This window comes from Sarcophilus harrisii, chromosome 1, assembly GCF_902635505.1.
Source record: "Sarcophilus harrisii chromosome 1, mSarHar1.11, whole genome shotgun sequence".
In the NCBI taxonomy this organism is placed as follows: Eukaryota; Metazoa; Chordata; class Mammalia; order Dasyuromorphia; family Dasyuridae; genus Sarcophilus; species Sarcophilus harrisii.
The window spans coordinates 683,221,346-683,242,369 of NC_045426.1; the positions used below are offsets into that span (position 1 = coordinate 683,221,346).

General features: G+C 37.5%; 1 protein-coding gene across 2 annotated transcripts in view; it reads right to left on the reverse strand.

The window, feature by feature from the left end:
* Positions 1-227: 227 nt before the first annotated feature.
* AACS (acetoacetyl-CoA synthetase) overlaps positions 228-21,024 on the reverse strand; it is an 82,973-nt gene continuing 62,176 nt past the window's right edge. For both annotated transcript variants that reach the window (XM_012542342.3, XM_031948417.1), the window contains exons 13-18: positions 19,761-19,874; positions 16,785-16,910; positions 10,209-10,278; positions 7,406-7,464; positions 5,816-6,018; positions 228-1,775 (exon numbers count right to left, since the gene is read on the reverse strand). In XM_012542342.3, the coding sequence (XP_012397796.2) occupies positions 1,638-1,775; positions 5,816-6,018; positions 7,406-7,464; positions 10,209-10,278; positions 16,785-16,910; positions 19,761-19,874 (710 nt within the window). In that variant the 3' untranslated portion in view covers positions 228-1,637. The remainder of the gene's footprint in view (positions 1,776-5,815; positions 6,019-7,405; positions 7,465-10,208; positions 10,279-16,784; positions 16,911-19,760; positions 19,875-21,024) is intronic.

A 21,024-nucleotide genomic window follows, 5' to 3' on the forward strand; every position in this document is an offset into this window, starting at 1 on the left:
ATTTATCAAGTTGTTCCATGTGTATCTCCCATGTAAACCTGCAGGTAGACACAGAATAGTTTTATTCAGGAACCCCAATGGCTCAGAACAGCTAATTACTCTTATTAAAAATTGATTACAAATGCAAAACTTGTAGATGAGGGGAAATAGGTATCAATGGAACAATATATCAATATGTCAGTGGAAATAAGCATGTTCTTCCTTTTACAAAATGATAGGCATTCATATTTATGTATAATATATAGATATATTCATTTATTTGTTGCACCATATTCCTAACAGCACTTTGTACTAAAACCTGGAAGAAAAAAAATGAACTTATAGATTAATTTTATTTAGAACATTGTACTTGGTTGAAAAAATACAAAAACAAATGCCAGAGTTTGTAAAAAACCCCTAACAGGATGAAATAAAGAGTTCACCAAAATAATTTGTTGGTATAATATGGGAAGCTCTAATAAATGAAATTTCAACATGAAACTAAAGAAATCAACATATCCAGAAAGTACAATAATATCAGAAACCAAAGGAGTATTTTCCTGAGGGCACAAAGGCTCAGCCACATTACTGGGCATCTCCATCTCCATCTCTCCCAGAATCCAGGGCCAGCCTCAATGCCAGAAGAACACACTTCATCACCAAGGCCAAATACATTACACAAGGCAATGTCTCCATTTGTACTTCCAGAAAAGGAACGTCACCCAATGGTACAAATGTCTATCACCAAAACACACAAGTTAACACTTCACAATCACATTTAAAAATTTTTAAACTACTAAAAATTAAAAATCAATTCAATAGGAAAGTCCTATGAAATATTAAAATCCATTTGTCAATGGGAAAGTGCAGGTTCTTCATAAATCTGGTTCAATGAATTGTGTCAGACTAGCACAGGCACATATAACACAATCTAACAGTCACTCAATTGGAGAGGTTGCAGTAATCAGCTAAGAACAGCTCTGGGACTAGAGTCTATTTACCTAGACTGTCTAAGGAACTGCTGATGCTCACTGACAGAGTAGCATCTCCTGAGGAACTGCCTAAAGTATAAAGTAAAACATAAACTACATTTTTAAAGTCCTGAGGTTCACCTTCCCCTTGAGTGAACAAGTCATTTAAGAGATTCACTGGAAAGCTCTCAGCATGAATCTAAAATCCTTGTCACTTCTCAAGATAAGGAATTATATGACAGTGTTTCAGTTAACCTAGAACATTAGCCAGGCCCTCAACTTCCTATTATATTGTCACTGAATAATGGTCATAACATATACACGTGCACTCCTATATACAATTTATGTGTGTTTGTGTGTTTGCGTGTGCAGTCATGCACACATTCAAAGCCTCTCTTTTAACTAAGTATACATATAGATAATTAACCCCACCCCCAAAGCTACCTTTCCCTCTAAAAAGCAGAATTATTCTTCAAGTTGTCAAAGATGCAGGATACAAGAATTATTTAACTGCTAAAGAGGAAATCATTTACCTATTTTTATAAAGTTTTTTTTAAATAAATCTATTTTTATAAAGCACTTTGTGTAAGTTTCCTTCTTGAAAGAATCCTCAATATTTAAATAATTTTAGAAGACAGGAGAATTCTATGTACAAATGTGTCAGAGAGATGCACAATTCAGTCACATTTAGAAATTCTGAAGCTCAGGAATATTCTGGTACAAGTCCAAAGACTCAGGGTTGGAGAAAGAGCCACGCTGCTCCACTGATTTCCCAGCAATGATGTGTTTCACCGCAACTTCCACTTTCTTTCCATTGATTGTATACTGCAAGATAAGAGAGAAAGGAAAAATTCAAGACACATGTTGGGCTAAAAAAAAAAAAAAAAACCAGCCCACCATGTCCACATACAACTTTAGAAAATCCTATTTAACAAGGTCTTCTGTAGCTGTGTGCCACATACCACAGTCTGTCTAGGATCTTACCTTCTGCAAATAGCATGAGAACACACTAGAGTACTCTCCTTTGGAAGAATGGTTCTTCCTCCTCCTAAAACTTACTCTCCTGTCCAGAGCCTGAACTCAATTCAATTTAATGACACTGGTAAAGCACCTATTAAGTACAAGGTACTGTGCGAAATACTAGACACCATCTTTTTTTTAAATAGTCCTCACACTCTCTTCTGGAGGATAAGACAGTGAGATAAAGTAAGAGAGGAAGGGAAGAGTTGAAAGACAGATTGGAAAAACTATTCTAGAAAAATCTTGCTATCACTAAAATCAAGGAATTCAGAAAACTATGTGGAGAAACTTGAGAAGAACCCTGAATGAAAAGAAAAAAATCAAAGGTGGGAGCAAAAAGGGAATGCATTTTTTAACAGCCCAACTCCACTATTTACTGAAACAAAAGCACAAAACTGTTAGGACATCAGTGGTCAATCTGATCGAGCCTATGACTCCAACAACATAAGTGAATTCAATCTTTAACACTGCACAAGACTTCAGGACCTTCTCCTGGACCAACAGCCCCTGGAAAAGAACTCAATCATGGCATAGACCTTCACTCCAAACTCAATCCAAGACCTTTTTTCTTGCACTACTCGGAGTACAGACCCAGAGAGTTGAAGGTAAAATAAATGTGCCTTCCCAAAGTGAGATTCACAATTCCTATAAAATCAAGGAAACCTTCCTAGAAGAACTAAACTTCCAAAAGTAGAGAGGTTGGAGAGGCTTAGAAAGAGATGTCAATGAACCTCCAAAAAGTAAGGCTGCTAAGGAGCTTGGGGGGGGGGGGGGGCAGCAAATGAATGAAACATGGATTAATGAATTTCAAGATAATTCTTCAATACTGTCCCTTCTACCATCAGGTTAACAATTCTAGCAAGAAAGTTCTTTCTGAAGTTCTTAATTGTATTTAGCTCACTCCAGAAACATGTCCTGCATAAGCTTCACCCAGCACCACCACCCCCACCCCGCAATTCCCAAAAAAACTGGATTTAAGGAACAAATGTGAATGTCTTAGGAAACTTTCTTTCAGAGTAAATCCAATGAATACCGAATACAGCATGGTAAAAGCACGATCACTTTACCATAGACACACCTGAAGTGTAATTAAAATTCAATCACTTGAAAAAGTCCATCAATGTGTGAACTAATTAATGATCTGAGCAGTGATGCCCTAGAGTCCTCCTGTCATATGCATCACACTGCCAACATCTTATTTTTCTCCTTTAAAATTAAACTCTCCTGTGCTGTACATGCTTATAAATTCTACACAAAAGGGCCCAAAAGATCAAAAATATATCTCCATTGTCAGTCAGGAAAATAAACTGTCATTTAAGGATAAAAATGCCACTTTTGCCATTAGTGGAAAAAACCACAAGTCTCAGCCTCTCTTGGCTTCTGGATATGTTAGTGGTCACTAATGGTGCAAATGTCTTTATTCAACTATCTACATATGGCAGGAGAACTTTAAGAAATTGGAATACTAAGTCCATTTTGTCCTTGGGGATTTCTTGTCCCTAAATCTCATACCAGAAATGAATGAATTCAATCTAGCATTTAATGTTTACCTACTGTGAGCTCAGCACTGTTTTACAAAGTATTGTGTAAGGATGGAGGAGAGAAGGGATTCTAAAAGAAGACAATGTAGGCCTGATGGTAAAATAGATCATGACTACAAGAATTTAGATCAGCCCAAGATAAGTGGACTGGAATAATTAGAGAAGGCTCCATGGAAGATACAGACCTTGAGTCAGGCCATGAGGGACTGACAGATTTGGAGAAATGAATACGAAAGGAGAGCATTCTAGAAAGAGCAGAAGCAGAAATGAGAAGGCTCCACCCAAAAGGCCTCAGAAATGTGTTAGAATTGGAAGAGACCTTAGAAATTATCTAAATCCAGCCCTCATTTGACAAATTCAGTTCCACTTCAAGAAGACAGGCAAAGTATTATACTGTTAGAGGAGTTATGAACTGTCCAGACATCCTAGAAAATAATTTGGAAAAAAAGATTACTAAAATGTCCACAGCATTTGACCCAGAGATCCCACCACTGAGCAAAAGCTCCAAAAAAATCAGAGAAAAGGAGCAAACTCAACTCTAACAAAAAACTAGATACAAAGCAGGGACCTTGCAATTGAAATGCTTCCTCACCTCCAAATACTTTGTATTTGCTTTGTATGCATTTCTATCTGCTGTTCCTTCTGATAAAGTGTAAGCTCTTTGAGAAAAAAGGAGATTTGCTTCTTCTTTACATAATCACAGGACCTACAACAGGGTCTGATACACCATAGGTGACTGAGAAATCCTTGCATCAGATCAATAGATAATTATTGCATTTTAATATGTGAAACAAAAAAAAATTCAAAGAAATATAGGAAGATTTATATGAACTGATGGGAAGTAAAGTAAGCCAGACTAGGAAAACAATATATAAAACTCTAACAATATAAACAAAAAAAGGTATTATAGAAACTAAAAGCTATATAATTACAATGCACAGGATCAGTCCAAGAGAAGAGCTCAGAAGATGCCCTTATTTCCCCCTTTCATTAGATTGGGGAGAGACTTGTGCGACTTTAGGGCATCAGACACATGTAAATATGAGAGTGGTTCAGCTAAAATGTTTTTTTTTAACTTGCTTATAATAAAGACTCATTGGATGAGGGAAATGAAGAGATACATCTGTAAACCAAAGGGAGGTCAAAAAAAACAAGTTTTTAAGCCCCCAAGAGGAAGAAAAATTTGCTCCAAATCACTCAGTGAATCACACCAAAGATAGGCCAAAGGCCCAGGCCTGATGCTCTGGTCACAGCTTCACACACAGCAGGAAACAGACTTGTACATCTGATCTATGGATTTATGGATTTTCCAATCAACTGTCCTCACCCACTCTCCATATTCATATTCCTAACCCATATTAACTATCAGGTTTCCTGACACATGATTAAAAATAAATCCTAACAGCTCAAGATGCTTTTTTTATTTTTTAAACAAAAGAAAGGAACTCAAGGTTATCAGAGAAAGAAAGTTCTGGTAATCTGAAAATTTTAATGGAAATAGAATGGTCAATATTTCCTAATAATGCACATAGCAAGAATAATGTTTTTGATCATATTTTACACATTCACACCAACTTCTGGGAAGCATTTTATTTTGCTTCTCTCATAGTGAATCACTTAATTTCAAAAATATGTTAACCAGGTGGTGTTTTCTTGTGGTCTTTCCTTAGGAGAGAGAGATTCTGTAAGCTTAAAATCCACAACACTGTTTGTACACACAGACGTGTATGCACACACATGCTCAGCAGTTTGTATTTTAGATTTACAGAAGGTTCTCATTTTATAAGCAAATGAGAGTTAAAGCTGCTTTCCAATCTGGGTAAATTCTTACTTTTGCTTCAAATGAAAATCTTAGCAGATGGAATCCAAAAAGGGAAAGCCAGCTTTCTCTAGCTAATCTTCTAAGGTACCTGAATCTCTACTTTCCTTTTTCCTCATAGTTTAATATCAAACCCAAAGGAGAGAGACTATTTCAGTCACTCACAATTCATTTTCTGAATAATTCCAAGAAAATACAAAAATTGTATTCCTGAAAAATAGATATTTCTATGGGCTGTATATACATCCAGTGGGTGTACATCTCATCAGAGACTGCTTAAATGCAATTTCTGGAAAATAGAACACAAGAAAGTAAAAGAAGACAAGATACTAGGCAATGCAGAGAAGCTATGCAGAAAAAGTGAGCACAGCTCTCAGCTGTAGAGACTGCCTGCATGTCTGATCCAAGGTAGATGACAACTGCCTACCGGCTATTCCAAAAGGGACAGAAAAGACAGCCACCTGGGAGAGGGATCCCCAACATACCGGAATGTCTTTGGTTTCCAAGATGAAGCTGGGGACGTGTCTGGCTGACAAGCCGAGGCGAATGGCATCCTTAATCCTCTTCACCAAGTCCTGACTAAAAGAGTGCTCAGGAACCATCTTCAGGAACAGGATCACTCTCTCTTCCCCATCTTTATTGTACTGTGGGATACACAGGCTGTCCATGACTTCCTCAAAGGCTTCAACTGTAGAATATAAAAACAATCCCCATATCTTGTTAACTCTCTCTAGTTTGGAGTTTTACCCCAAATTAAATCTCTCCAAATTACCCCAACAGTAAATTTCCTCTCCTTCCCCTATTTCTTTATCTACCCACATGAACATATGCTCAACAATCCAGGGGCTGACAATCCCCAAGGGAAGCTTCCAGGACCCCCAGCATTGATTCTCCTTGTGGCTTGTGAGACCCAGAAAGACTCAGGCAAATTGTACAAAAGGGAGCTCTTCTGCAAACAGTGAAACCGTAAAAACAGAAAAGAACCTAAGTCTCTACAACATGTATCAGAAAACATGTGTGCTAATACTCTGGCCTTTATGATGTAAACAGTAACTAGTTATTCCATCATAACTGTAATAGACCTGAAATTCTCTCTATCCCCACCTATTCCTTAATGCTATTTCCTATAAATCACTGAGAGTTTGGGGAGAAAAATGGGAGCAATTTTCAAAAGGAGATTATATATGAAAATATGCTTTGTATAATTAAGATAACCTAGTTAATAGTACATAACATAAGCCTCTTTCTTCAACAGTATTACTGTAATACGTGGTTAAAAGAGAAAACTTCACATTTGTCACTGTTATTTTTCCAACTGGGGAATAGCATGAGGCAAAGACCCACAAAAAAGCCTCATACACAATAGGAACTAAAAAGATAAAAATTGTTAACCAAATAGTAAGTATTTATTATGGTCAAATACTTAAGCAAAAACAACTGCCAGGTGTATAAATTTCCAAGGTGTTGGCTAAAATTCAAGAATAACCATCTACTTCTTTAGAGAATAGTTTTTATTTCCAACAACACTGGCCATTAACACATTTCTTTAAAAAAGCAGGAGGCAAGAGGGCATGGGAGACCTGAATCCAAAGCTCTTGTTCTGGCTGTGCCATTTATTATAGATAACACTTGCAAAAAAGGGATTTGAACTCAATTATTTTTAATGGCCACTCCAGCTCCATGAAACCAGGCATCAGCTTAACATAGGCCCTGACTGGGCCTAGTGCAAAACCATAGAATCAAGAGATCTGGGCTCTGGTCTATATTCTAACAGGACTTGGGGTGTAAATGGCCCATACCATTGCACTTAAGATCAAGCAGTCTTCCTTCATCTGCAGATAACTCTAGTTATCCTTTTAATGTATTATGAAGCTAAAACTAAATAATTCTTAAAAGCACTTTGAAAAGCAGAAAATGGGGAAAAAAAAGTCTCAAATATGGAAGCAAATGAATAAGTGACTTGCTTAGAAATAAAAACTAAGGATTTAGAAATTCTGTGTTCTGGGCTTCAAACCTCCCCACAATACTTCTTTATGCTAACACAGGCCAACTGGCAAGTGAAAAAGAATTCATACCAATGTTATAAATTTCAGAGCTGCCAAAGCGGACTCCATTAGGGTTGAGCGTCCCATCGCTGAAAATAAATACAAAGACATTAAACCCAGAGCTGCTCCTCAGAGAGGTGGCAGGGAATGAGCTGCTTCTCATAAGCATCATCAGCCAAGATATTTCAAACCATATGCATGATTAAAAATCACAATCAGAAAACTGAAAGTCAAATATCAAGACTTTCAAACAATATCTTAGTTAACAATTTTCCACCTTCATGCAGAAATTATCCAATATCTCCACTGGAAAGCTGGGAGAAAACTAGGTTTGCATTCTGCTTCCAATATTCATTAGCCATGTGATTCTAGCAAGTGACACCTTGTCTGGGCCTCAGTAATTTCATCTCTAAATGGAGTTAATAAAATCTATTAATACCTACATTACCCAGGGTTGTTGTGAGGATTAAATAACATAAAGAATGTGCAACACTTTGAAAACATTAATATGCCTTATAATTAGCCCATTACACACTTATTCTATCTGCTCAGCTTTTCTCACTCCAAAAGCTCCCTTCCCCATAAGGAAGAAAAGGCTGCCTTGAATTGACATCCACACTCCTCTACATGTCCTTAGCAAAATGCCACCAAAAACATACATGTGTGCCAAGCTTTATGATACATGCTGAAAGAAAGAAAAATTCAATAAATAATCATTACTAAAATAGTCCCTGCCCTCGAGGAGCTTACATTCTACTGGGAGTATACAACAGAGACACAGTTATAAGTTACAGACAGTAAGTAATTTCAAGACAAAAACAGCATTCACCACTGAGGAGGAAAGGGGAAAGAAATGTAAGTTTTTTGTGGGAGGCAGCTTGGATTTGGGCACTAAGAGGACTCAGAGGCTCTAAAAAGAGAAAGTGGAAGGGGACTATATCAGAGGTGAAGAAGAGATAATGGTCAAAGGAAGAGGCAGGAGAAGATGAGGAATAAAAGGCAGACCAGTTTGGCTAGCAGAGAACCCAGAAGGGGTAGTTAGATGGGAAAAAAAATCACACAAAGTGAGTTAGAGTCAGCCTTAAATGGAGATCTGAAAAGTTTCTATTCTATTCTCTAAGCAACAGGGAGCTCTAAGATGTCTAATAAGGGAAGTGACATGATGAGACTTGTGCTTTAGGTAGAACTGCCACGCAGCTGTGTGAAAAACAGATTGGAAAGGGGAGAGAGGGAAATTTTTTTTAAAAAGCCAATTAATAGGTTTCCTCAACAGTCCAGATAAAAGGTAATAAAGTCTAAATGAAAATACCAATAACAATAAAATAATAATACAAATAATAATACTTAGCATTTATATAGTACTTCAAGGTTTACAAAGTACTTTACAAACATTAATTTAAACCTCATAAGACTCCTGGAAGGTAGTTGCTATTAGGCCCATTTACAGATGAAATTGAGACAGATATAGATAGATATAGACTTGCCCAGGTGTTGAATTTGTACTCAGGTCATCCTGACTAAAAGAGGAGTATGATACAGCTTTTGCTTTTGAGGAGCTCATAGATTAAAGGAGAGAACAAGAATACATAAGAAGATCAAGTACAATACTTGGGAATCTTTGTCAAAGGTCACCTCAATGGCAGAAACAAGTTCAAGAGAGGAAATATTCACTGAAGGCCAGTAGTTTCCTAGAAAGGGGAGAACTTGAGCTCAGTAAGACCCACCTAAGAAAGAGACACTGGGGGCAGCTAGGTGGCACAGTGGATAGAGCACCAGCCCTGAAGTCAGGAGGATCTGAGTTGAAATATAGCCTCAGACACTTAATGTTTACTGGCTGTGTGACCCTGGTTAAGTCACTTAACCCCAACTGCCTCAGGGCAAAAAAAAAGAAAGAAAGGAAAAAAGAAAAAAGAAAAGAAATTGACACCAACAGAACCATGCAGACGGACAGATTAATGTACACAAAGATAAGAGGCAGGAATGCATATACCCTTTCCAGGGTCAACAAAGTGAACCAGAGATGGGGCTATGAAACATAAGGTTGGAATCAAGCTAGGCTCAGATGGTTCAGGGAGTGAATAAGAACTGACATTTATATAGAATTTCCCAAAAGCTTTAGTTCAGCTGTAACCTTTAATAACCTCAGAAGTCTAAATGCTACAAACTTAAATTTTAAAGTTTAATTATTTGATTTTTAAAACACTTGTTTAGTTTTATGAATTCTTAATAACAGATTTTTAATTTTGATTGTAAGAAGCCTGATCAGTCTGCTATCATGCAGTGTAAATGTGCAGCAATTCCTAGATGACATCTCAGTCTGGAAGTCCACTTTGGTCCACTGATTTAGTTCCATTATACTTTTTATGGTGGGGGTCACATAAACATTATCCTATATGCACCAAAATATCCATTCTCTGGATAATCTTTAAGCCAAGATTGCAAATATAATCCTTTCAGTTACTGAGTAGGAGCTCATATTCACACAGCTACTAAGTTTCAGAGGGAGGAAATCTAAAGCTGTAGCCACTACACTATCCTCTGCTCTAAAAAACAGGCTCCCATGTCAAGCTGAGGACCTGGGAAGTGATGAATACCACAGAACACCCAGATTCCCCCTAATATAAGCATTAAGGATGAAACTCAGACGTCATTAGGAATTAGTCTGTCCTTCCTGCCCCACTTGCCCATACCCTCACAATAGCCTTGCCTCATCATCTACACACACATCCCCCATGCTTTTCTCTGCGCCCTCCCACACACACCTATTAAAATGAAATAGATAACCTGGATATCAACTGGAGGGTGGCTATAAAGCAAGAAAATAGTACCTTACCTCCGACCAAGCATGATGATCCCTCCAGTCTTAGGATTTATTTTACAGTAGTCACCATGGGCCCAAACACCTTCACAAAGACAAAAGACAGAAAAAAAGTCAGTTCTCTGGTGAAGAAGTTCTCCAGACAGAATAGCCTGTGCAGACTTCTAAGGCTAATAATGATGATAACACACCACTATTTATATACAAGAAGCTCCTGGCTCACCAGTCACCCTAGAATGTGTGCTAGGATGTTTTGCCATTAACTTATAAGAATTACCATGCTGACCAGTGCTACATCCATAAAGAACGGTTGGCTGGGTTAGGCCAGAAATGGGTGCTAGGTCATGATAAAGAGAAAAAAACAAAGAGTCTAATGAAGAACCCAGGAAGATGACCTCACAAGCATGGCATTTTAGTACACTGAAGGAACCTGACTGCTGTCAAAAAATAAAGTGCCTGTTTCTAAGCACATCTCTCATTCCATTTCTCCTCCTCCCAAGTACTACTACAGTGTCTCCAACCACCAGCATGCCCCACCCCTTAAAAAAAACTTCAAGAAAGTCCAGTGCTTGATAGGAAATTACCATAGGAGAAAAGTCAATCCCTGCTCAGAGCTTTGGGTGACAGTTAATAGTGGAAGCTGGGTCGGGTACAAAATAATCCAAAAACTGTAATGTTTTACATGCATACGATGAGAAAATCAAACTACAAAAAGACTCAGGGAGTCATTGTGGCCTCAGAAAATCAAGCAAAGCCTAATAATTGAGCCATTTTAGAAGTTCTCTAAAGATAGCATGATACAATGAGAAGAACACTGATTCAAATTCCACTTCTACCATTCATTCCAAGTATGACCCTGCGCAAATCCCTTGACTTCCCTAGAGCTGTTTTCCTCATCTATTAAAAAATGAAAATCCTAAACTAAAATCCTAAATCCCTTCTTCCAGCTCCAAATTGTACAATCTTAGGTAAAATGCTGGAAAAATGCAATTCCCTTCTCCACTGCTGTGCTTTCCTCCTCTGGAGAAAGTTCTACTGAATCTGGATGTTTGATGAGCTTTCAAGAGTTAACTAAGACCACGCCTAAGTGTGAAGGAGCAGGTGGGTTCTCCAAAAGCCCCCACAGCTGTGAATCATAGCAACCCTAAAGGAACTGCAAGTCAGCCTTTACTGCCACAGATGTTGCATGTGGATTGGGAATGAAATTAATTGGAGGGAAGAGGAGAGAGGTCAAAGAATGCAACTGCCTCTCGGTCTCCTGGTATCATTATCATACATTCTGCTGGTTTGAGTTGGATCCCCAGCAGCCACTGTCAGGTGGCTCCCATAACAACCTCTGGATTTAGGAGACAATAGAAAAACCAATTCAACGATGATGGCAATGATGATGTCCCAAAGTAGAAAGCATCAATATTTGCAAGTGCTATTCATACTTGGTTTCATTTGATTTTTATAACCATCCTGAAAGGTGAGAAAGGTGCAATTATTGTTTCCATTTTGCAATTCCATTTTGCAGATGAGAGAATTGAGCTAAGATTGTCTTGAAGATTGGAAATAATGTCTTTCTCACTCCAAAATCCAAGGCCCCATCCACTATCCCATGCTGCCCCACATATTTGTGCTTATTCAAAGTGAAAGTTTCACAAGAGACCCAAAGCAATCTGCCATTTGTTTTTTTCTTCTCACCCAAGTTAAAGAAATGAAAACCATTATATTCTCCTATGGCTCTTAACTAAAAGATTTACACATATGCACAAGGAAAAAACCTAAAGCATTCCTAGGCTAATAAATTATATGCCAAGTCTGAGCCTGAAGCAAATCAGAAGATCAACTCGGGGGGGAAAAGAAAATCTAGTAGTTTCTTAACAGGAAGCCCTGAAAGACAGAGCTATCAGAGGCTGAGTATTTTCACTTAAGAATTTAGGCTAAAGAGGCAACTAGATGGCACAATAGATAAAGTACTGGCCTGAAGTCAGGAGTTCAACTCTGGCCTCAAGCACCTAATATTCCTAGCTGTGTGACTCTGGACAAGTCACTTACCCCAATTGCTTCAGGGGAAAAAAATTTAAGCTAAGATTACACAAAAATATTCCAGGTCATGTGTAAATTGTCTTTCAACATTGTTTTGTGGGAAATTCATCTATTTCTTGGCTGTTTAAAAGATAGCATCACCTCTAATTACCAAGGCATTAAAAAGGCGAAAGAAAAATAGATACAATTCTGTCCTGAAGAAATCGTCCCTATAGGAAATGTGTACCACAAAGTAAACAAAAAAGTGTTTTGAGATCAATTTTGTAGGAAACTTCTACTAGTGACCTGAGCTGGAGCAGGGCCACAGGACTGCATCAGATGTGATTTTTTCCCTTTGTGTCTTTTATCTGTAAGGTCTACTTATCAAAGAGGACTGATCTCTCTGATTTTGTCAATGTTATCAAAGAGGATTTCCCTCTTTGATTTTTGTCAAGCATAATCTGTTTTTCTATTTTTCCTTTCATACTTTCTCCCCTCATAAGTCCCAAGAAACCTTTGATGAAGTATTTGTCTTTGGTTTAAAAGAGATGGTCAATTGACCATTTTTTTAAAATAACCTGTTGGCCTTGTTAATAAAATGATCACATTGCCCTTTCTCCAAAAAAAAGGAAATGTGTGTCACCTATAAAGTCAAACTGATGGGCCAGTTCCAAGCAGCAACTAGAATGGAGTTGCTTCTGCTTTACATCTTTGTCCAAAAAGGAAAAAAAAAAAAAAAAAGCCTTGGAAGTGAGGGCAGGAATAAAACTGACACTTCTCCCCTTCCATTAGCTTACCTAAGTGGGTAATACTTGCACCTTCCCTATCTTCTAAGTGACAGAACACATGGTAAAAACTACAACAAAACTTCATCCCCCTGCCTGTCCCCTTTTATTTCCAGGGAACCTTGGGAGGAAGGCCACATTAACTTTCCTGGAATATTGTGACAGAAATGAAAGAAGCTACATGAAAATAAAGTTCTAGAGTCTCTAAAAGTTAGGCTAGCAATTTAAAGGCACCTCCAAGGGTTTCAGCAACTTTACAAAACTGAACAAGTATGTAATCTAATTCAATTTAAAAAGCATTTAGTGCCTGCCATGAGCTAGACAAAAAGGGAACAAAGACTAATGTGAAATAATCCCTACACTCAAAGAATTGATGAACTACTGGTAATGTAACATAAAAACAATGAAACTGAACTGCCAAATAAGGGTGAGAAAATCAAATACTGATTAATCATTTTATATGTGATTCTATTCTGTAAACTGCCTGAGCCATATTTCTTTGTCCCTAAGTTCAGCTACATGGCACAATGAATAGAGTGCTAGACCAGGAGTCAGAAAGACCTGAATTCAAATCCAACTTCAGATACTAGTTGTGTGACCCTGGACGTCACTTAATCATGTTTGCCTCAGTTTCCTCATCTACAAAATGAACTAGAGAATAAAATGGCCATCCATGCCAGGATCTTGCCAAGAAAACCCCAAATAGGATCACAAAGAGTCAAAAATGACTGAACAACAAATAAATTCAGAAGTTCTTGAGTATAGAAATTCAGCTTTCCTCTATGGTTAAGTTTAAAAGTTAAGTTTCCTTATAAATCATTTTAACTGAAAGAAAACTGTTATCTCTGTACCACTAGCTGCTCTTGTACAATTAGAGGAAATTCGTTATCCTTGAAGTATGCAGGTGAATGCCAAGGCGTCTGTCCTGTTATCATTGGGACTCTGCCCTGTTATCACTGGGACTCTGCCTGGCAGGTGGACACTGCCAATGAACTTTCCATAGCAACAAGAAGCAGATTTTTGCTTGCCCGGCATACCAGACTTCCATCCGATCACATTATTTTTCATCTGTGATACTTTCTGTCCTTTGTTCTCTTGTACTTTCCAAAACTTTATGAAGGCTAGTAAGCCTCCCCTTGTGGTCATTTTATCAGAATTTCTGGCCTTGCTAATAAATTGAATGTGCTTAGAACTTTGTGCCTCAGTTTGCCTTAATTTCAATCAAACATGATCCTTTTAGAACAGGTTCCTATCTCTGACAGGAGCAGCAAAGGACAATGTGGGAGAAGGCATGACTATCTGGCTCTCCTCAATGTCAGGTATATAAATTTTCCTGGCTTCCTAATATACAGAGCTATCATCTAGAGCAGAAATCTCAACCCTCAAGAATCAAAATTATCAAAATCCTTCCTTATAGCCTAATTCTGTTTACATTCACTATAATCTTTAAGGAAAATGTTTTCCCTAAATAACTCTGTCAAATCTAGCCCTGTTTTTTCTATCATTATAGGCTACAGTGAAAGACCAGAGAGGTATACTTACTACAAGTGTTTCTAGGATTTGGAATAAGTCCATATATGTACAGAGAGACAGACAGCTATCCTGAAACTGCCCTTTCTCTTTCATAAGTTAATGGACACTGACCAAACTTTCTCTATCTCTACTTCTCAAACTTTGACTAGCTTAGAATCTTCCTCTTTTTAGACTCATACACATGGTAGAGCTCTCACAGCAGAGGAGGATGCCTCATTTTTTAAATCTGCTTTAAGTTCTTTAAAGCATAGGAATTGCTGTTATATAAGATTTTTTTATTCAGTTGTTTTTCAGTCTTCTCTGAGAGAATTTCTCTCTATGAGTAATTTCCCATTTCCTGGGAAATTTTCCAGCTCATTTTCCAGATGAGGAAATTTAGGCCAACAGGGTAAAGTGACTTGCCCAGAGTCACACAGTTAGTATCTGAGGTCACATTTGAATTCAGATCTTCCAGATTCCAAGCCCAATGTTCTATCCACTGGGTCACAGGCTGCTGCTAATTACACAAAACTAATCCATTTACTTAATATACGCCCTGCTGGATCTTTCTTTAGAAATACTTGGTTAGCAGCATGTACTTGAAAGAAAACTGCATTCTTTTAAAATATTATAAAGCTCATTTTACCAAATAGTTTCAAATCAATGAAGTCTGAAGGCACATCAAAACTAATGGTGAGAACAAAGATAAAAGGTTTGTCTATCACCATTGTTATCAGCTGTCAAACTAATTCAATCAAAATATTTTTCTTCAATAATGAGAAACTAGATGTAATTTGCCACTTAACTCAATCATTTACTTGGCACCTATTCTGGAACAAGCACCAAAGTACTATGCTAGGCACAAAAGCATCTATAAATGATATGTTCACATTATCATGTATAACATAGCAGAGGGTTGAGAGGGTGCAGAGAAATAAAGTCAGGGCACATCATACTATCTAAAATCACTTGAAACTTTTCAATTCTAAAAGTGGCTTCTATGAAAATATATATATATTTTCATATATGTATAAATAACTTCAGAAGAGACAACTGCTTCGATTACCAGTTAAATAGCAGTAGGAACCTGACATTGGTTATAAAATAAAATAAGAATGCTCTAGGAAGCTGAGCTTTTTAAGTAGGAGGCCTCTCCACTTCAGAAAAAGGCACTCTTTCAAAATTAAAAGCAAAGATATCTTTGAGTATGAACAAATAAATCACCAAATTCACCCTAATCCAAAATATACTGCTTACTCTGTAATGGCTGGATAATGATTTAGTTGATAGAGCTAAAAAATAAATAAATAAATAAATAAGAACTAAACAACCTTTCCTACACTTCATTTCTCCCAAAATAAATATATACTATGATTGAGCAAGATGTCCCCAAAATACCCATGCTCATCATCTATTGAGGCTGTACTCGATCAACCACAGTGTTTCTAGGAAATAATAGCCTCTGTGGGGAGGAGGGAGGATGAGAGGTGATATAAACGCAAGCCTAGATTACAGCTATTTCCCAAGGTTTCAAGCATAAGACGGCAAGATATTTATCAAAAAATTCATCATCTTTCAGAAAGGCCTGGAGAGACTTACACGAACTGATGCTGAGTGAAATGAGCAGGACCAGGAGATCATTATATACTTCAACAACAATACTAGATGATGACCAGTTTTGATGGATCAGGCCATCCTCAGCAACAAGATCAACCAAATCATTTCTAATGGAGCAGTAATGAACTGAACCAGCTATACCCAGAAAAAGAACTCTGGGGGATGACTAAAAACCATTACATTGAATTCCCAATCCCTATATTTATGCACACCTGCATTTTTGATTTCCTTCACAAGCTAATTGTACAATAATTCAGAGTCTGATTCTTTTTGTACAGCAAAATAATGTTTTGGTCATGTATACTTATTATGTATCTAAGTTATATTCTAATATATTTAACATCTACTGGTCATCCTGCCATTTAGGGGAGGGGGTGGGGGGGTAAGAGGTGAAAAATTGGAACAAGAGGTTTGGCAATTGTTAATGCTGTAAAGTTACCCATGTATATATCCTGTAAATAAAAGGCTATTAAATTAAAAAAAAAAAAAAAAAAAAAAAAAAAAAAAAATTCATCATCACCCCACTGGCAGAACATGAGTTCCTCAGCTCATATAGAAAATACTAGGCTACTGGGGAAGAGAATAAAGGCAGGAAAATTTAGTTGGGGCTCACACAGGGGTTAATCAAGTCAGGAGCTTAGCCCTGTTGCTGGTCATCCAAACTTACCTGGGAACTTAGAGAAATAAGCCTTCCTGTATTTGTTACCATTCTTATCATTCCAGAAGTATGTAGGTTGGCAGGGTATTGGTTTTGTGCAAACCAGTTCACCACTCTCACCCCATACTGCCTTTCCTAGATTTAAAGATTAAAAAAAGAAAATAATTACAAATGAAAACCCACAAAAATTCACATTTTCCCAAAGCTCTTATATCTTTTACTTAACAAATCAAAAGCCTCAAAGTCAACCCATTAAAAGGAAGCAATTTTATTCCTCCAATTGGATTTTTGAGATCAATATGCTCTTGACCTCTAGCTACAGACTGTTACCACACATTTATAGAGCCCTACATGGCACTAACAGGAATAATGCCATCACCTTATATTTAACTTCTCCAAGTGCTTTCAAAGATGGCCTGCTAATTAAATTTTAAAATGACATGAAGCCAAGGATAGCTGGCATGCTGGATGACAGCACAGATCCTACAAGATCTTGGCAAGTTAGACCCAAAAGTGCCCAAGATGAAATTTAACAGGAATAAACATAAAATTCTACACCTGAAGTAATCAGATCACAAATTAAGAGTTAGAAAGGTCCTTTGGGGTCAATTAGTCCAACTTGCTCATTTTACATAAGAGAAAATTAGGATCCACAAGAGATGAAGTCACAGAGGTCACAGGACAAGGTATCCAGTGTTTTTTCTACTATCCCAGGCTGCCTACAATCCCACTCCAAAAATCAGTTTCACAAATATAGCAGGATGAAAGCCTGATTAAACAAAGTTCCAGTGGGAAAAGGTATGATTACTAATTCAGTATGAGTCAACAGCAGGATACATCAACTAAAAAAGATCATCCCATCCTAGGCTGAATTTAAAAGATTAGCGTCCAAAAGAAGGGAAGCAATACTGCCGCCATCCTCTGTTCTGATCAAGACACACCAATGTTGTTGGAAAATCACAGACAAGTGGGTGTCTTCAGGTGCTGGTATCTCCAAGATATATTCCCATCTACTTTATATGTACGTATCTTTTATATACCCAGTTATTTCTATGTAGTTTCCCCCATCAGAATGTAAGTTCCTTGAGGACAAGAACCAATATTTTGTCTTTTCTTTGCACTTTTCACAGTGCTTGACCCACAATAAACACTTAATAATGCATGATGACTAGATGGTGGGCATTTCTGACGGCTAAAGAGAGGTACTAAAACATCTAGAGGTTTTTCCTCAATGGTCAGTCATTAGCAAATAGACTGAAAGTTTGAGTGCTGGTCCCATCATACTTACCTTGCAATCAATCACTGAACAAGGACTCAAACAAGGAGAATCAGAAATAGTTCCAAAAAGCAGAATATGCATTAAACTACACTGGCAAAGGTATATCAAGAGGAAAAAAATTTTTTTTATCATTTTGCAATTTGTAAAAGAGATCTACTCAATTTTAAAAGGATTTAGATTTTCATTTTATAGAGAACAATGGAAGCATAAGACCAAAGACAGTATACTGAGCACTTCTAGACAACTGTTCTGGCCCACTCATTTAAAAGAAAAAAAAAAAGGCATTAGATAGTGGGTAAATAAAGTGAAAGCTCCATTATACTCAGCCCTGATCAAAACATACCTGGAATATTAATTCCAAGTAGATACAGCACATTTTAGGCTAGATACTGATAAGCTAGAACTGTCCAGAGAAAGGCAATTCTTCTAAATTTGAAACTCTTTGGGGAAATGTTTGTCCAAATGAGTAGTGATGATTCTGAACTCCAGAACACTTTTTTTAATGCAATTTTGAGTTCATGCCTTGTAGAGAATAGCTGAAAGGCCTAGGAGTATCTAGCCTAGAGAAGAGAAGCCAAAGAGGCTCTAGGAAGCCAGGCTCACTAATAAATACACTGGTGGTGAAGTTGTGGCTTAGACCCACCCATTCTGAAAAACAAATGGAATTGTACTCAAAAAATCACTAAACTATTGAAACTCTTGGACCAATTGATGTCACTGAGGTGTGTATTTTGAGAAAATCAAAAAAGAAAAATAAACGTCCCGTATAAATAAGAATTTTCATGCATAGTTTAAAAAGAAAGGCAAATAATTCTTTATCCACTAAGAAATAGCTGAACAAACCACGATGAAAGTCATAATATCACACTCAAAGAAAGGGAAGAAAATAAAGAATTCAGAGAAATAGAAGAACTGATGCATAAGATGAAAATTACAAAATATATGATGACTACAATAACATAAATAAAATTCAGATTAAATGCAATGACCAGTCTTGAGTCTAATGATAGCAATATGACAGACAGGCAGATTTGGTTGCTGTACTAGTCAGTTTTGCTTGACTATTTTCCTTTTGTTATAAAGTATGGCTCTGGTAGCACAAACATATATTGGAAAATTAATGTTGATATAAAAAACCATAAAAACATCAACAACAAAAATTTCAGAGACAAGCTGGGGGGATGTGGTAGCTAGGCATCTGGGAAAATGATCTTGGAGTCAAAACGACCAGAGTTCAAATCCCGTCTCAGACTATCTGTGAGACTCTGGGCAAGTGACTTAACTCTGTTTGCCTCCGTTTCCTCGCAGAATCATTGCAGCACCTACCTCCCAGGTTTGCAGGTATCAAATGAGATATTTGTAAAAGTTCTTACCACCATGCCTTAATAAATGCTTGTTCTTTTTCCCTTTCCCCTTGCCCATGTTTGCTGGGCTGCCACATGAAAGTGGGATTAAATTTGCTGTGCCTGGCCCCTAAGGGCAGAACTAGGAACAAGCTTATTATGTGGAAAAACTTCCTAACAATTAATTGATTATTCTACTCCAAAAGGTGAGGTCTCAAAGCAAAATCTGGTTAACTACTTCTTGGGTACAAGACAGAAAGAATTTTTCACCAAAGAAGGGTTGGACCAGATGATCTCTAAGGTACCTTTCCAACTCAAAAATTAGAGGATTCTATTTAAAGAGAGATATGGCACATAAGTTACCTTCTTCACTCCATGCTTCCACTGCCATGCCCAGATTGCGGGCCTGAATTTCTCCTTTATAAACTGGAATTGAAACATTTTGACCCATAAAACAGGAAATTATGTCAGTCCCACCTGCAATTAAAAAAAGAGGGAAGATTAGCATTCAAAAAACTGAGGAAAGCTGCTGATTATGTTTGAACTAGCACACAGAGGCCAAAGCCCCCCAAAATAACAAATACTGAATATTTGTTCTCCCAATAGAGGCCTAAATGCTGAAGATCACTGTGGCACTATATTTTCTTTTCAGAAATCATAAGGGTGCTTACAAGAGAGGAAATCATATCATCTGAAGAGAAAGAGTCAGAAGATCAGATTGGCAGGAGGGAAAGAGCTCAAAATTGAGATTTTCCTGCCTCTGAAGCACCTTCTTATTCACTACTCCATCGGGACTCACCAGGGCCAGAGGACAAGAGTCCTCCCTCTGGCTTGGGGAGTAGCTTCGTGTGTGTGTGTGAATGTATATAAGTGTGAATGTGTTTATGTATGTGTGTGTGTGTGTGTGTGTGTGTGTGAGAATGTGTATAAGTGTGAATATGTCTATGTGTATGAGAGTGTGTGTGTGTGTGTGTGTGTGTGTGGGTGTGGGTGTGAATGTGTGTGTGAAATGTGAGCTCAATAGAAGGGATAAACTCTGAATTTCTGAGGGTCTCCCTCTACTTGCTGAAAGGAATAAAGGATTCTCTGCCCTAAGCAAAGTCCTCTCAGGGAATCTCCAGTGCGAGACACATCCCTTCATTGCTCTGGAAAGTATGAGTGACAGGTAACTGTCACTGGATCCAGTGACTGTCATGCTAGAGCCAGGAATCAAGCATGGGATCCAGAAGAAAGGGGATCTCATAAAAGAAATCAACCATAAGTAAATTGTGTGTGGATCTTAGGATGACCTTGATGACCAAGCCACTAAAAGTGGTTCAGCATTAAAGGTGTGTTGCCTTTGGACAGGGATGAAATTTAAAAAATAATTAATAACTATAGAATCATGAAGAGAAGGTAAAAGTAATGAAAATGAGGCTTTCCTTGAAAATCTTTTCCAAACTAACACTACCTCTCTTTTGAAGGCCAAAAAAAAATCCCATTTAACCAAGTCTTTGAAAATTACATTTCCTTTAACTCCAAAGCATATCTGTAAGAAATTATCTTGCCCTGACATTATACTAGATGAGAATCATTCCATTTCCCTCCAGCTACTAACAGAAATGCTAATTTCATTAAAGTGTCTTTT